The 18,383-nt window shown below is 42.1% G+C and overlaps 1 protein-coding gene across 4 annotated transcripts in view; it reads right to left on the reverse strand.

Annotated features, from left to right (window-relative positions):
* The window catches only part of itga7 (integrin, alpha 7), a 46,438-nt gene that overhangs the window by 11,407 nt on the left and 16,648 nt on the right, over window positions 1–18,383 (reverse strand). For 3 of the 4 annotated variants that reach the window (XR_014601200.1, XM_084063158.1, XM_084063157.1), the window contains exons 2-15: window positions 13,552–13,679; window positions 12,908–12,987; window positions 11,956–12,211; window positions 9,474–9,578; window positions 6,287–6,494; window positions 5,605–5,801; window positions 5,327–5,415; window positions 5,088–5,215; window positions 4,055–4,150; window positions 3,878–3,939; window positions 3,128–3,297; window positions 2,185–2,337; window positions 1,393–1,508; window positions 336–525 (exon numbers count right to left, since the gene is read on the reverse strand). Coding sequence is in view for 3 of the 4 variants with exons in the window: in XM_084063158.1 (XP_083919284.1) it covers window positions 336–525; window positions 1,393–1,508; window positions 2,185–2,337; window positions 3,128–3,297; window positions 3,878–3,939; window positions 4,055–4,150; window positions 5,088–5,215; window positions 5,327–5,415; window positions 5,605–5,801; window positions 6,287–6,494; window positions 9,474–9,578; window positions 11,956–12,211; window positions 12,908–12,987; window positions 13,552–13,679 (1,978 nt within the window). In the remaining variant the exon portion in view is untranslated. Of the gene's footprint in view, window positions 1–335; window positions 526–1,392; window positions 1,509–2,184; window positions 2,338–3,127; window positions 3,298–3,877; window positions 3,940–4,054; window positions 4,151–5,087; window positions 5,216–5,326; window positions 5,416–5,604; window positions 5,802–6,286; window positions 6,495–9,473; window positions 9,579–10,380; window positions 10,509–11,955; window positions 12,212–12,907; window positions 12,988–13,551; window positions 13,680–18,383 lie in introns of those variants that run through there. The other variant, XM_084063159.1, reaches the window with a different exon arrangement.

Consider the following 18,383-nt stretch of genomic DNA (forward strand, 5'->3'; position numbering starts at 1 on the left):
ACTGAGAAATGTGGACCTTGGTGTCGGGCAGGACATGTAGTACCTTAAATGAACACTGGGGAGTTTACTGCACGTGTATGTCATTGAGGAGAAACTCTTATGCAGACTATTTTCTGCTGTTTTGCTGCTACTTTTTGAACCGTATGTCTAAACTCATGTACATGCCGGCCGCTATGTTTGTGGAGCTACCGATGTGTTGCCACTCCTTTGTACCTTATGTCTGACCTCATGTACAAACCTGCTGCTTATATAAATGTGATGTGTACACATTAGGTAGATATTGTTGACTTTCATTTCTTTGACATGTGACAATACGACTGATTGTGATTGGCTACCTGGGGCAGGCCCTTGGTGGTGGAGTAGGCCAGTGACGGTGGGAGGGTGACGAGCAGCTGGGCGGCATGGGCGTCGTCCCCGTCCTCCTGGGGGAGTCTAGGGTCTGAGGGGAAGTTGGTGACGGTGATCTCCAGGGCCACCCTCCCTCGCTGGTCCGACTTAGAGAAGACCTGCACGCCCTCCTCATCTCTGGAGGAGAGAAACAAATGCCTATTTATACCCAGCAATCAAGTACAGTATAGCAGTGATTCCCAACCTGTGGGCCCACTGGTGGGCCACGAGGGCATTGCACGTGGGCAAACACTAAGGTTTTAATGATAATATAACATTATTGAAAAATATATATAACAAAAATGTCTTGGAGTTTTCATTGTGATACCGATATATAAGAACATAAAGTATGTTACATTAGTTCCACCGAACACAATTGATTGATTGATTGATTATTAACCCATTAAGACCTGAGGCAATTCTTTAAAAAAATCTAAATCCTAACAGTTTTTGGAAAAAGAATTAAAAACATTTTTTTCACGATTTTTCAAAAATAGCCAAATAAATCTAAAGTGACAGATGCGTTCCAGGTCTTAATGGGTGAAAATAAACATACTCTGAAAATGCATGCGGCGGCTGCGGCCCACTCATCTGACAACTTAACAAAGTAGCCCTTTGAGATTTTCAAGTGGGCCATGATCCAGTAAAGGTTGGGAACTGCTGATCTATGCAGTCAGTTGGAATCAGCTCATTTAGAAAATATTTTGCGAATATGACTTTTGAATGGTGGGAGAAAACAAAATAGTTTTCTTTTTTAGGTTTTCATTTATAGGATGATGAACACTAAAAAGTAAAAACTGAAGTGTACAAATGTAGAGAACGCACGCAAGCACGCACATGCAAGAATGCCCGCACGCACACACGCAGATGCCCATATACGTAGGCTATATCCCTGACCACCTGGCAAAGACATACATCTATTATCTGTTGAGGTATACGTATGTTTCCAGGCAACAGTGTTTTGCAGTCTATAACATGAGTTTGCAGGGTGGGGTTGGTACTAACTTTGGCAGAGGGGTGAAGAGTTCAGAGGTCTCGTCTCGGGTTCCGAACTGGTAGCCGAGCTTCAGGTTGCTCTGGCAGACCCTGTCTTCTCCACATCCCTGCTTCAGGAAATTCACCTGCAGTACGAGTGCAACACTTAATCAAACTAATCGATTTAACCGATTACAAAAAACATTCGCAAAAACGTACTACAATAATAGATTAATAATCAATCTCAGTACTTATATTATAATGTTAAAAAATAATGACGTTCCCAAAATACGGACGCCATATTGAAAATGGTTAAACTGCCACAATAATCTTATGAACAGAATTTGAATTGAGATTATATATTTGGTAGCCTATATACAGTATAAAATGTATTAAAAACAATTCTCTCCTTTCTCCCCTGGCCATGATCTAATGTGCAAATGTCATGGGGATGTGAATTTCTAGTCAAAACATGGCAAATTAAACACTACTACAAAGCTAAAGGGTATGAAGGCTTTTAGGTGGCTTTAATCTCAGTCTACTGATTGATTTATCATCTTTTCATTGCTACATAGCTCTAATCCTGTTGAGGATAACCTACAGTAGCCATGGCAAGCTTCAGTTACCCCTGCTGTGGTAACAAAGTCCTTTTTACACAAAGGTGACATTATCATTCAAAAATATAACGTGTTTATGGAAGCAATTTTGACGCTAGTTCCTGACCTGGAAACACGCCCCCAAGACTTTTTTGTGTTATCCTTTTAGCCTTACTGTATGACACGCTGTTTTCATTTCCGACTAGAGTATTCAATCAATCCAAACCTCAGTATGCAGCGCGGTAGCAGGTACGATGTTGAGAACAGGTGGCAGCTTTTCCAGTCTCTTGGCACCTCCTGAGTGCCTGCGCGGTGGCACAGCTTTGAGGGAGTGGGTGACCACCAGCGAGATGGGACTCAGTTTGTCTTGAATGTTTTCCTGTGTTCAGCAAATATAAAATAGATGACATTATAACAGCGTTTGTATCTTGAACTAATTCCCTGAGAGTGGCTGGTTGAAGAACATTGCCCCCTGTGGTTTATTAGATGCTGTGGTCCTGTCTTGTTCATAGCCCCCATTAAAGGAGAAGTAACATAAAGTACTAGTAGCTATGATCAGTATCAGTGATTCATCTGTGATTTTTATGTTGTTGTTTTTTATTTGATTGGGTTATTGTTTTTACCACGTGTACCACATTTTTGTAAATGCAATTGTATTTGTTGTACATGCTGTAATCAGGGTGTCCTTATAGAGAGAACTTGCTCTCAATCGTCTGACCTGGATAATAATAATGGTAATAATAATAATAATAATAATAATAATAATAATAATAATAATAATAATAATAATAATAATAATAATAATGATAATTCTCAACCTTTTTAATTTCAAGGACCCCTAGTTAGATCCTAATCTCTGGCACCCGTCCCCAAACTAACACTGTAAAATCTTCAATGTTAATTTAACTCTGAGAGTGCACAAATGGAACAAAATGCTATTTGGTTGGAAAAGCTTAAAGGACCCTGTTTAGAATGCGTGATCTATGTTATCGCCATAGTCATTGCTTAAAAAAACGCTGCTAAATAATGAATGAAAGGCACATAATTGATGCCATTTCTACTCCTATTCACTTCCTCCAACTTTCAGACTGTGAATAACTGATATTATGGTTCCTATACAGTATTAACACAGTATTATCCCATAAACACATCTGTGTTGTGTTGCTGACCTGTAGCTGGAAGATGGCGCTGGTGCAGGCTTGTAGGTTCTGGCCGTGCAACTCCACCTCCTCTGTCTGAGTGAACTCCGGCCCCAGTGTACTGCGACCCAGGAAGTGAACACGGTGCGCGAGGCCCAACTTTCGGCGCTCTGTGTCAGCTTCAAAGTGGACCACTAGGGCTGAAGCGAGGTGGAGGGAAAGGAGTAGGAGAGACAGAGAGAAAATGTAGGCTGTGGTTGATTTTCACATGTCAAGGACCCCCAAATTCATATGTTTTTAGCCGTGGACCCCTATCTGAAAATATAGGAAAGATTTGTATGAAACATTTTCAAAATTATAAAAAAAAAATGAATAGAATAGAATATAATTGTTTTATTGCCATTAAAATACAACTCCACTCCACTTTCCCAAACATTTTCAAGAGTTTTCAAAATATTTCAAAAATAGCAGACACGTTGTGAGCAATATCATTTACCAATTGGGTTGGGGACCCCCTTAAACCCTTTAAGAAACCCTGGGGGTCCTCAGACCACACTTTTAAAAGCACTGGATTAAGGGAAATGTCAGAACACGCTGAGAGCACTCCAAGAGCCCTTTAGCGATAGTGCAACATCTCACATCTTGTGAGGGAATACTAAATTACAGTTCAGATTTTACCTCGGCATTTGATTACCCCATAAACAAGCTTGCCCTTTATGAATAGTAATGAGAGAGCTAATGAATATGGTTCATGGTGCATAAAAGAGAGGTGTGTCTTACTGATGTTAGGTGAGTAGCGCTTCGGTTTGGCTGTGAAGCTGAAGCAGGCGCTGACCTCAACGCTGAAAAATTCAAAGTGGGATGTTAAATTTGTATAAATGTTTTATCATTTCAATTAGATTCAATTCAATCAATTATTTATTTTTTATTTTTTTTGTACATGGTATGTCTCCTTACCATACTCCATCTCTGCCCTTGCAGTTGCGCTGCTCCAGATCAATGTTCTCGGGATCAATAGATATGTCTCTGATCAACTGGAGCACAGGACAAGACCTTGGAAACATACGCACAGCTATTATAGAAAAGCAGCACAACAACAACAACAACATGAATGGTAATGGTATGCTCAGTAGAACACAAATCTATACCAGGAGGCATGCCCTAACAATGATGATAATAATAATAATAATACATTTTGGCCATTTCTTTACACCTGTAATGTGACAATGAAATTGATTCTTGACTAGAAAAGTGTGCTCCTCGGAGAGCAGATCTCTGCCAGGCCGGGTTGCCTACCCAGGGCTGTGTCAGTCCACACATGTACACAAGCTGAGGGGGTGCAACCTTTTGTGTTTTTGGCACCCCCTATGGGCAGAAGTGAAAACACTTTTGGCGGCGCACTCTATGAGGCTCTTCAACATGCGATTCCAATTTGGGGATGAATTGATGTTGTAGGAGTAGTAGCAAAATGTGTGTTTTGAAGAAAATGCAAAAAAAAAGAAAGAACATTACAGTCATTTACAGTCATTTAGCAGACGCTTTTATCCAAAGCATCTTGTCAGGCAGAAATGGGCGGGGCCTATATGGGGAGTTGCGTCATGTTAACCGTCACAACTTTAGTCATGATCCAAGTAATGTATTGGTGTACAACCTCAGCAAAACGTTAAACATTTGAGGTGGAGGTTGTTCCTTGTACGCAACTACGCACATGCACACTCCCTACTGGTGGAACATACATCCATAAGCCCGATGGACAGAAGCATTTTTTGTAAGAAATGTAGTTGTGCAGATTCCATAAGCTAGAATTTGTTTAATTAATGGAGTTTTCTCTTTTCATACAGTACCTGCATTGGAAATTATGTCTTTTGAGGCCTGTTACGAATATATTTAATAATACATTTCCACTGTACAAACCATGGGCAGGACTTGGTCCAAGGGTGAGGACATATGAGGCATTTCACACAACTGTGAAAAATAAATGTCTCCTCACCTGAATAGAACCACTGCGTCATTGAGTGAACCCACGGCCAGGTCTGGGTAGTGATTCTTATCGATGTCCAAACCACCTGAGATGGAATAGCCAAAACGCTTCACGTCATAGTCCCGACCATCCAGCACCTGGAGGGTTAACACCATTGGTCACTCTCTTTGTCATCTGTTTACTGGGTAGGCAAGTCTCAATGGAAGATCTTTCTTAGCTTTAATTTTCCCATATCCAATCCAACTCACCTGTGCTGGCTTTGTTTCAATGCCAAAATCTGAGCCTCTGTAGATAAAGACTTTACCATCTCCGTCAAACGGTGCTCCCACAGCAATGTCTGAACAGATATGACAGATTGACACTCATAATTAGATGTGACATTATTCCATATCCTATTATTCTATAAACTGTTGACTTGAATGTATATTATAATGTATTTGTAATTGAAACTGAATCACTCTCATTTGATCATTGCTTAAAAAACTACATCAAATTTATTTCACAGAGGGATTAATATTCCTCTCACCTCCATAGCCATCTTGGTCCAAATCCCCTATGTTGCTGACCACCATTCCAAACATGGAGTCATAGGTTCCATTGAGCCTGATGGGTCGGACCTGATCGGCCCAGTAACCAAAGGGATTCAGGTACACATACACAGCCCCACCGATCTCTGCCTTACGGTCAAAGTAATTCGGGGCTCCCACGATCAGATCTGTCCAGCTAGTGGAGGGCCGATGGTCATGACAAAAAGGAATTAGGATAGAATGAATTATAAGAAAATTACAAATAACAAGAATTATAACCATCTCGAATTATAACCAGACATATCACAAATATTCTGTTTATAACTACCTAATAAAAAATGTATTGCCTAGCCCTATGACAAAAAGAATTCATTGCAATTGGGCCATCAAATGACAATAGTTGTGACCACTTAATGTTATTGTATTGTATTGTATTGTATTGTATTGTATTAGTGATTAATGAGTACAATGGACCACAATGGAAACAAGCCCCCTGGGGCTTTTTGTGTTATCCTTTTAACATAATCTTTGACTGTACTACCTGTACTGTTAACAAACCTGTTAATAAAGGATTCAATCAATCAATCAATCAAAAAGACCTATACTTTGCTGTATGACAAATAGGTTTTAATGGGTTAATACTGATCATCCACACAGGTATCTCAACCCGCGTCTCCTCACCCGTCACTGTTGAGGTCTGCGGTGGCCACTGAGTACCCGAAGGAGGACGCCAGCTCCTCCCCCCACAGGATGTGCTGCGGCACCAGCCGGTACACGTTGTCCTTCCTCAGCAGCACCACCGCCCCGGTGTGGTTGGCCCGGGGCGCCCCTGCCACAAACGTCAGCTCTCTCAGTTTCATGATCCCCATGGCCGAATCCACGGAGAAGCCTGGAGGAGCGAGGGGATGAAGGAGCCACGCAAAGGAGGAAGGGTCAGGGGGTTAGTATTGACCATTAGACTCGGAGGATCATCTCTTCTCTGTGCTGCTGATGTTCATCCTCTTACTAATGAAATGTGTGCCTTAAGTGAGTATTGATTTTATGCCAAACACATGATGTGTGTAAACGTCCTGTGTGCTGGGTTTGCTGGTCTGCTGAGCAGGGTACGCAGTCCCTGGGCTTGGTAAAGAGGAGAGTCTGTTTGTGAGGTAAGGAGAATCAGATGTATTAAGCTTCTTGTAATGTCTCAAGAGATTCATGGTACCGCAATGTATCTGCTGCCTCTGGTGAAGGCAACATGTAAACACAGTGGCTGGAGATTAATCAGATTTATGGCCCCTCTCTCTTTCTCTCTGTGTGTGTGTGTGTGTGTGTGTGTGTGTGTGTGTGTGTGTGTGTGTGTGTGTGTGTGTGTGTGTGTGTGTGTGTGTGTGTGTGTGTCCATACGTGTGAGGGAATGTGAGCATGTGGCTGCATACTAATCAGGCGGAGTGGCGGGGCGGAGAAGGGGAGAGCACAGAGGGAGGAGACCCTTGTGTCAGTAGAGGGACACGCTGCTAAACATGGCAACTCAACATCATCTCAACAAGCTGTGAGATATAACACTCAAATATCAAATATTCCACAACCAAAGAATGAAAGCAAAACATGCATACACATATATATATATACTCCAACAGGTTGACATGCAGGATGTGGGGCTAAAATAAAGGGGCAGAATCAGGGCAGAGGGGCGTCTGTTAGTCCTGAGTAAACATGCAGAACGAGGATTGTGTGGAAGACAAACGGAGACAGACAAACAGTGCACGGCTCCAGGGTGGCAGGTGTGGAATGCAACAGTCGGCGTATAAACAGCTCCTGTAAAAACCAATGAACAAGCTGCTACTTTTTACACACAGAGCTCATCCCTTCTGTCCGAGAAGGTGACTGGTGTGGCCTTTTTTTAAACACACACGCCATCCAATATACATGTCTCTGTAAAACTAAACGTGGAATGGAAACTTCATCCTGAATAGACAAATTGCGAAAATAGCCAATCCACAAGCAGATGCATTGTGATGCTTGTACTGTAGATTTTCTATTTTTGCTATTTTTGGACAATTCTGGCCAAATTTCAAATAGGGAACCTAAACCATGTTGAAAATGGTCATGGTTAAAGGTGGGCATCAGACTTGTGAAAGGCCAACTGCAGTCTAAACTGATTGAATTGTGATGTTTACACTTTGTCTGAGTCTCTGTATTATAAAGATAATGCAGGATCTGAAGAAAACTAAGTGCTGAATAGTGGAGCTCAAATTAAATTTGTCTAGGCTGAAAATCATTCAACAATATTTTACAGTATTGTAGCCTACATGATTTGAGTGGACCTTGGCCTAGATGCCAAAATGTAATGTCTGCTCTGATTCTATAGGTCGAAATAAAATAACCAACGTTAATGTTATAAAGCTGGCATCTATCATCCCATGTAGGAAGTGTTGTTAAAATTATATACCTCCACATTAATACAGCAACAACTCGGTGTCTGTGTTTTAGTAAGCGTGCATACATACAGTATGTGTGAGACATCATTCTGTTAGGATTTATGGAGGACATGCGAGTTATAATTGACGATCATTGGTCATGTGGGAATTACTGCCATGGGGAGAAGGCTCTTTATGAGGAGTGTAAGGTAAGTGGGGTTGGTATAGCATGAATAGAGAGTAGGTCCACACAGTTAATGGAAAAGAATAACTGACCTCGCGAAAACCTTATTAGTTAAAACTCATTAGCCCTCAAATGGCCATGTGAAATCTGTTGTTTTGGTTACACACAGAAAGAAAACATCATACATCTTAATTGGGGACAATTAGACTATCCTCTAAAATGGCTCATTATAAAGAATCACTAGGGAGTCTTCCGTAAATACCCATAGATTAGACACGCAACTCTGAATTCAGTCTGGATGCATTGCTCTGAATTCTGTAGAAAGACGGAAGTTAGCACTGACAAACAGTTAGCACTGCAAACCGTGTTCAATGAGAGATCTACCTTTAGGCTGTTAGTCAAATGCATCTATCTTGTCAGTAAACCAGCCAAAAGAGAAAACCAAGCTAAGAAAACCCAAGAAGAACCACCACCAAGAGACCCTGGATTGTAAAGACTATGACGCACATACAGTACATGCAGACTGACAGACTGGCTGAACAGACCACAGAGATCTACAGATACACACATGATCCTGCTGCTAATCAAAGAGACAACCATTGCCTTGCTGGTGTCAAATCACCAGCTAGTCAGTGTAAAACAAGATCCTCAGTGTTCATTTTAATCTGAGAGCATGGAAATGGACCCAAATGGGACCGTAAAAATGTAAGTTATGGTTACATTAGGGTAGTGGTTCTCAAAGTGGGGTACGGGGACCCCCAGGGGTTCTTAAGAGGTTTTAGGAAGGCCTCAGCTAAATTATTGATAGTTAGGAACTAAATGGACCCCTACAGGTCTGTAAGACGTGTACAAATGGAGCTTTGTCCATTTGGTTCCATTTGTACACTCTCAGAGTTATGGTGGTCCGTAGCCTAATATACCAAACTAAGGGTCCTTGAAATTAAAAGGTTTGAGAACCACTGCATTAGGGTCAATCTTTACACTATGTGGGTTCCCCCCCCACAACAAAACCCCCACACTATAACAATATTTATTATACATTCACCAATTGAAATTTAGGATACAATCTCAATGGAGATGAACAGAGGATGGCTGTCTCTTTATGACAATGAGAGTGACAAATCTCAAAGTTCTACACAGGTTCTAGACACACTAGTAGTCTCTAAAGACCCCGGCCAGAATCAGCACAAAGAACAGAGGGTAAGAGACAGAGACGAGGACACAGGACTACTGCCACTACAACCCCAGTCCGGTTCAAACAAACGGCAACCTCACGCCTACAAACCTAAGTAGCTATTAAGAGCTACGTCTTCAAACGTGGGCTGGTTGGAGGGCTCCAGAGTTTTGTAGAGCAGCGCATCTTCAACAGGGCTAGCCACGAACAAGAGCCCTATGGCCCACGCAGAGAAATAGAGGAGAGGAGAGGAGAGGAGGAGGAGTGGAATGCATGGGGTGGGGGGGGTGGAGGAGTGGGTGAATGGTGAGGGACAAAGCGTGAAAAGAGAGAGAAAGTGGGAGAGGGAGGTGCAGGTGAGACGGGATGGCGTGGTTGATTGGTGCTTTTTTTAGGCGTCGTGGTGATTTCAGTGGCTTTTCTTTCGCATCCACTGGGTACCTGGAGAAGCGACGACAAGCCAGATTCCCATTGTACCCAAAATCCTTCTCACTGCCCACTGAACATGACAGGTGTTTTTACAATGTTACTGGTACCACTTCAGCTGTATTTCATAATTTGGCGTACGACTGTTTCATATGGTGAAAATTGAAAATAGATCTACATGTTTTGCTTTTTTTTTTGCCATAACACGTCCAAAATAGGGACACCTAAGTGGTTAAACTGACTTTGAGACATTGTAGGATCCCATCCACATAAGCATTCATGTTCTGTCAACCCTCAGGCAAAACTATCTTTTGACAATGTCCACCCAAAAGTATTTAAAAAATGGATTGGTGAGCCAGCATCAAACCCCAGTGAACCGTGGGACAGCAAAACACGAAGCTCCCCCTCCCACTTCTGTGTCCGGTCAGGGCCAGTTTGAGAGTTGGTACTATAGCTGGCTGCTGGGGTTAGATGGTCAACAGTGGGCAGGGGTATTTTGGGTACAGTCTGAACTATAATGTCGCCGTTCCATTTGCCCTCTCGCTCTCTCCACTGTGCGCAGGCAGCAGCGAGCGGGGAGGGCGGATCCTACCCAGGTAACTGTGGTAGGGCACAGGGATGAGCTGGGCATTGAGTTGCTTCTGGTCCGCCACCTCGTAAGGCCCGTCATCATAATAACCAAGATCCAGCAGAGATTGGTTGAGGAGCTGGACTCGCATCTCACCTGGAACGGAGACATGTGAAGACACAATACACACACACACACACACACACACACACACACACACACACACACACACACACACACACACACACACACACACACACACACACACACACACACACACACACACACACACACACACACACCACAGCCATTCACACTGTCTCATATGGATAAAGACCCTAGCATACATATTGTCTTTCATACACATTGCACGTACACGCACGCACGCACGCACGCACGCACGCTCAAGTGCAACCTGTACACATACACACTCAGAATACACAAGTGGTACATACAGCCTTCCTCACTGATATACAGTACAAAATGAAAAAAAATAAAAACTGTTGCAATGCAAAATCATCCATAAGTCCAGTAGTTTTGTATGTAATTTGTGGCATAAGATTACATTAGACAGTAAACCTGGTTCCTCTTATATATTGACCACATAGTCCAAGACAAAGCTATACATCAGCCTGGCAACGACTTACTGCAACGGATCAATCTCAGTACTTTCCTTAATTAACGAAGCACCATTGATCTGTACGGATGCTGGTTCCATCCCATAGATTAGGTTATTAATCAATTAGATATTGTTTATCCAACCCTATGGTATGGATAGTGAATTAGATTAGATTATCCAACATTGTTGTATGTGGGGAGTTTACAAGAATCAGCCACTGTGGCTTACAGTTCGCTGTAATAGATTAGGCTATAAAAAGGCTTTTTGACTCCAAGCCAAATGTAGGACATCGCTATGTCATATTGCGCTGGGTTTTGAAGGATAAGATAGATTCATACGTTAATATATTATTTAAGCCTTACAACCTCCATTCGTCTAAAGGAGGTCATATAATTGGAACACAGAAACCTGGAAAGAATTATCGCATCCACAGGTAACATTTTAGAAGATTGATATTGGATATCATTACTTTTTTAATAAAGCTGTTTCTGAGAGCTCTTAATCTACCACAATGATTCTCAACCTGTGGGCAGGGGCCCACTGGTGGGCCATGAAGATATTGCAAGTGGGCCCCCAAATAATTGGCAAAACACTAACATATTATTGATAATATAACATTAATATAAACAAATGAATGTGAGATAAAAGTCATGGTATCTTTTCTCTAAAAGCTTGAAAATGGGTTTTCATCATGACATCGATAAATAGGAACTTAAACTATACTACACTAGTTCCATTGATCCATGCCGGAACAAAATCGCATTGATTGATCATTAAAATAAACTTAATTCATGCTCTGAATATACACGTGGCCCACCCATCTGACCACTTAACACGGCAGCCGTTTTAAGTGGTCAGATGGGTGGGCTGTGAACACTATCAAGATTTTCAAGTGGGCCCTGATCCAGAAAAGGTTGGGAGCCTCTGCTCTACCATGTACTGGCTATAGTGCAAGTCAAAACCGTCACTCTATACAGTACCTTTCCAGTTGTATGTTCCCGGAGCCCCGAACAGGATGAAGTCATTGTCCGGGGTGAAGCTGACAGACATGCCTTGCTGACAGTAGCCGAACTGCTCGTGTCCCTGAGGCCGGCCCTCGCAGAACTTCCACTCCCCTCCGTCCAGATCGTCTCGCTCCGTCAGGTCCTCACTCAGGACGTAGCAGCGTCCGATGGGGTCTCGTGTCTCCGAGGACTGGTTCACGCGCTGCCTGAGCTCATACAGGTGGGCGCAGGTCTGGGGAGGAATGGGAATAATATAGGCTATCTTATATAACTAGATTGTTCTGGCAGACTGAAAGACACTGAGCTAAGAAAGACTCTATTTTATTGCACAATGTATTTTAGTTTTTAGTTTAGTTTAGTTTAGTCATGTTTATTTCGAATATGTTAAAAAAAACATATCTATAGTCATAAACTTTTTAAAAATGTTTTAATTTTTTATTCCATGATATTGTAACCCATTTCTTCACCCAGTGCCAATTAAACTCATGTAATCTTGTGTATAATGTTACTAATAATAATTTACTAAATCTTCTTCCTATCCCTGTTGCTGCCAAACAGCTGAAGGAGTCGTCCAATCTAAAGTAATTAATAGACACCGAGCATCTGTATCAATTTGTTTAATTTACAATACATTAGAACCTCAAGTCAGTCTAGTTTTACTCTATAATATGACTGTGGTTGAAACTGTCCTCAGTGTCAGGAAAACATGGGTCAGCAGAAGATTGGTTTCCTTGAAATTGAAACACTAGGTGAGCAGCAATGCAACAACACAAGTCTTCATTTCATCAAACAATACAACCTAACATAGCTTAGGCACCATTGTGACTTGGACTTCACTTACCACCACTTTTCCACCAATCCCCTGGCTGCTCACTGTTATTTACCACCACCTTTCCACCAAACCCCATCGCTGTTCACAGTCACTTACCACCACTTTCCCACCAATCCCCTGGCTCTTCACTGTAACTCCCAGCCATTGGTTGTCCTTGCTCTCTCTGTCTGGATTCACTGGGGAAAGAAAAGAAAGTGACAGTACGGTAATTGTAGTTTCCATAATGTAAAGGAATCAGTATCCATTATTTTTGATGCACACAAATTGCCTGGTATAATAGCGATATAATAGCCTCTATCAGTGAAATTTAATGGCTTTCTTTTGTTTTCTTTGTATGTCCAATGAAAAAAAAGAAGAAAAAAAAACGTTAAATTACATGGAACAAGGCTGACAAAGAATGTTTAGAAATGGCTTGGGATGATAATAGGAAGCCATGGATAATACTTGTTGAGAATTTTTCAAAAATGTAGCCAGGGAGGAAGGGATTAGGAAATAAACAATCTGGGAATCGTCAAAAACAATAAAACAATTTTTCCCCCCTTTGAATTCGCCCCTGGGGGCACCGCCCAATTCCCTGTGTAGAGACGGGATGTCTGCCCGTTACCCTCCTTCAGCCCTCCTCTTCTGGTGGTGCTCCTTTGTTTTAATTCCTAATAACAACAACTCTACACGTTGTAATGGGAGATTCAGCAGCAGAGCTCTGAATCTGTCTTGAAAGATTAAGCAAGAAATAAACTAACCTTCTCCATCAATATCCACTCTTTCACAGTCGTACTCCTCTGGCGTGATGGGACACTTGAATAATGCCCCCGGCCGACTGCCTCGCAAAGCACCCTGTCCTGCAGCTTGTGGCGCCCCAACCAGGATCCTAAAGGAACAACAATGAAATGATAGTTTAATGTCTGTTTTTTTACATTTTAGGTTGAGGTTCTGTCCATGACACCCAAGCCCCCAGAACCATGGTAGAACAGTAGTGAAGCTGCAGTCGCCCATTGGTCAAATCTGGATTGCAAGACTTCTGCATTTAAAACGCTACTGCGCGTGCGTCTACCGTTTGAAACCCTGGTGCGCCTGCTCTATTGGCTCCAACGTCAATCCAGGAAGTAGAGGTACTTCCAGATGCTTCATGCGCTTGTGAGCAACTTTCATTGAAATGAATAGGTCGGGGCGAGGCCGTCCACCCTCTAAATATATTATAACTCTATATGATGACACCAGGACAGACGTAATGGATATTCATTTTCCAGGCTAATTTCCAGGCAGCAGAGATTTAAGACACGCGGTTATGCAGTGTATACCTCAACAAATGTGTGTAGTTGATCGTTGATCGCAAGGCCTATAGTCACTGTAGTCTGGCTATAGATTCCAACAATGTAACTATGAGATTACGTCACATGAGAACAAAGTGAAATCCTGAGCTGATATGAAGATGTGTAGACAGCCATACATGTGACACAGCCTAACCATTATCCATCACCTGCTCTCTTTCTATTTCAGATGTGATTATTTCAGTATGTTTTCAAACCCAGCATGCCATAGCATGCCTGAGTCAGTCAGTCATTACTGTACATTCAACTGTATGTCGAATGGTTCAGTGCAGTGCAACAAGGTCATGGGTTTGAATCCTACCAATCCTAAAATAAAGTATATGTTGTTTTTGTACGTTAATTTGAGATGTAGGCCTACACAAGGCTGGAGGGTTAATTCTAACTAAAACAAATAATCCCTACAATCTTTAGTAACAAAGACAGGAAACGTTTTATTTTCAGTGAGGTGAGTGCTGATATTTTGGGGGCCATAGCACTGCTGTCTACCTTATTTGGAGTGGCTAGGCTAGGCCAGGAGGCTATTTAAAAACCCTCCGTTGAGCCACATTCCACCCAATGCTGTCAGCCATGGCACAAGCAGAGGAGCGAGACACACAGTAACAGAGGGAGAGGTTAACAGACAGACAGCAGAAAGGAGGGAAAGACAGACAGACAGGGCAAAGCCAACTTATTTAATGATTCTAATAAAATCAACACAGGTATTCTGTTAAGTATTCGTCAAACAAACACCAAAGGTTAAGATAAGGTTAATATAAATCCTGTGTAAAAAAGATCCCATATGCTCCCCCCTCAGGCCTATCTGACTTGTTGTATGTACGTATGCAACTCACTTAAATTAGAGCTCTCTTTGTGGCTGGGAAGCATTTTGGCTATAAATATGGGCCAGCTGATAGCGATGTGAGTGGCTAGACTTCAGGCAGACACAAACAGACAGAGAAGCAGAGATGTGAAAGACCCTGGAGTCTCTTAATGAAGAGTAACGATTTCTGGTTAGAGTCTACCTCCTGGAATCAAACCCCTGCTGTAACTCACATTTTGTGTTGTACAGTTTTATTCAAGCTAGCATGAAAATATGGCCAATATGCTGTGATGCTGGGCAATATATCGATATGGATTTTGTGATATGAGACTAGATACTGTCTGGGATATTGCATATTCTAATACTGTGATATGGCAAAGGTCTTGTCTTTTTCTGGTTTTAATCTACGCTTGCAGCATTGTTGAGAACCTACGCTGATTGCAGCGTTCTTGAGGATCACTCATCCGATCGACTTCACACTTGACACTGCACTCACTTGGATCTTCAGCAATAAAGGGTGAAGTCGATTGGATGAACGGTTCAAGATAATATGCTTAGAACAGACAGAAATACAGACATACAGATGTACAGAGAATCCTGGAATGTATAGAGTCTATCAACAAATCTGTCGAACCAATATAGAATAGAATAGAATCATATTTTCCCCCAACAACTTTAAAGAGTAGTTAATGGGTTCCAGGAAAGGACTGCAGCTGTTGTCAGCCCCCATTGTCTTAAGTTCGTTTTGCTTTGTGCCACTATGACTCAGTGGTCATGGAGAAGGGACCGTGGAGAAATGGTGGTTCAGGGGTCATAGGGGTGGAGGTTACACATACTCTAATAGATAAGGCAGTGGAACATCCCACACCTCTCCAGTTGTCTTCCAGAAAATATGCCCACACACCCACATAATTGCTTCTTATCTTCCACCTGACGAAAAAGCCCTTCAACCTCAGCATTGCCCAAACCACACACACGCACTCTCACGCACACAAACACACAACCTCATGTCGGTGTCGGGTCTGGAGTGGCTGGTCTCATGCAGGCATTCCACCAGGCTCTGTCACCTTCACACTCAACACCCAGATTTCACCCACATGGTTGAGGGTACAACTGGTACACTCACACAGTCACACGTCACCAGGGTAGTATTTGCTGGGGTGGATGGGGGGATCCATGCTTCTGTTTTTGATACCTCACTCTCTGGCAATTCATTTTTATCACCAGTGGGGATATGTTTTATCCCTGCTTCTCGTCAGACTGAACTAAATACATGCATTTCCTTCTGGGAAACATGCTTCTCTGTTTTACAAATTGGTTGAGGGTAGGCACGGTACACTCGGTTACATGGCGGCTTTCCGACATGTCGCCTTTCCGACGTTAACGAACCCTATACCTAACCCTCACCCTAACCCTAACCGCACGTGGAAGCCACTAGTCGGAGTGGCGAGATGTCGGCGTGGAAGACGGTTACCGGTACACTCACACAGTCTCCCTCTCCGTGACAAATCTGGGTTTACTGAAAGACGAGCTTGGAAGTGGAGGTGGCTCAGGGTGGATGGTGTTACAGTCTCTGACTCAATTCCCAACAACGATGTGAGCAAAGAACTGGGCAAAGGGTAATGAAATTAAATCATTGTTTGCCCATAACATTTTATCTTGTGACCATTTTGTAATTAAAGAGGGAGAGAGTGCAGCTGAGGATTTGTGTCTGGCTAATGTGAGGTAATTTCCCAAGGATTGAATAAATACTTTAAGCAAATCACTGTGGTTCAAAAATGTGATTTAACTTGTAGTTGGTCTACAGGTTCTGTATGATAAAATTGTAGGGTGGCTGATTTAAGCAGTCACACCTGGCCTGAGTCATACTAATTGGACTCGGAGCTAGGTGTGACTACACACCTGTTGTGGAATTGATTATGCACAACAGAATAATGGCACAGTCACACATGTGCTCCTGAAACACATGCTCTCTTGCTTCCATTCATGCTTCATATGTCGCTCACATTAGAATGGAAGTGAACGGGACACGACTGTCCCGTTCACGACTGCACACATACTCAGCAAGAGCCTCTGTCTGGGCAGTCCATTACTGTAGCCAGATTTAGTTCCAGTTTATACCTGGGCAATGCAAGCAGCATAGCTGTACTGTATGTGTATGGTTCTCAAAGCTCTGGAAATAAATACCTTATAATTCCAAGAATCTTCTTTGTCATGTCCCCTCCTATAGCTGTCACATAAATATTATGCACACAGATGAAGTGCTCAAAATGCAGACCTAATGGATACCTTTTGAGATGTTCTTTCAATGTTTTTTCTAAATCTGATAAGCTCATACGGTTGACTGATTATTATTATGTCTTCCTCTGTTAGACAAACAGATTTGGTGTCTTGGCTTATCCCACTACCAGCATATATAGCTCCCCTCTCCCCTGAGTATATGTTATACCAGTTTAGCAGACCTCCCACTCGAATACCCAAACACCTGCCTGTGTGTGAAGTAGAGAGAGGTATCACCTTAAACTCCTCAACATAAACCAGAGGCCTGTGGAATGTACAAGGCTATAATAAGTGGGATCACATTTTATCAGGCTTTTCGTAATAGGCTGTTTCTCTTAGCCACGTCCTTCTTGTTTAACATACGCTATAATAACCTTAACCTTAACGCATAACCTTAACATAGTCTCGTGGGGTTAGTAATGTAGATGTCAGTTCAAGTCAGATATTATGCTGTGGCTGGCTGCTGGCTCTCACTCACTACCACTCTTAACTCCTATTTTATACTTTGTCGTATTGCAAGTCAAAAAGAGCCTGTTGTACAGTATACATGAGTTATCTTTGAAAGAAAAAGGAAACATTTTGAATATTTTCACCTATTCTTTGTAAATCTTCCAAGTCTTTTTCGGCTTGACTTTACAAATCAATCCAGGTTTAAAAACGCATTAAACTCTTTCAGACCAAGATCCCTGGTTTTCTTGGATACACGATTTAATTTGAAGAGTTCTGGTACTGTTAAAGGATTTCCATTTCCTCCTCACACTTACATTCCCCAGGGAAACAAGGAGTGACAATTGACAGACAGGGCATATTGTAATATGACGCTATATTGCTAAATTCAATTAATCAATAGCCCAAACTTGCAGCACTCACCAAGTGTCATCTTTGCACTTCCAGTTGAAATTATCGATTGAACTCAACAGACAAGTCGGAGTTCACCAAATGCTCCCTCCCTTTTGGACACCGGAATCATGGGCCTTGTTCGAACAAGGTTACAATATACGCAACAATATCTTTGGCAAAAACACAAAAGCACAATAAGGTTTACTGTATGGATTACTTATCTGAAGTCTTAAGACACTGCAAGTTGATAGCTATATTGTGAGCTTAATGTGCTCTGAATAATCACATATCAAGTAATATTTATTGGATAAGTATGGTGTATGCC

This window comes from Gymnoscopelus microlampas (assembly GCF_963454915.1).
Source record: "Gymnoscopelus microlampas genome assembly, chromosome: 7".
Classification (NCBI taxonomy): Eukaryota; Metazoa; Chordata; class Actinopteri; order Myctophiformes; family Myctophidae; genus Gymnoscopelus; species Gymnoscopelus microlampas.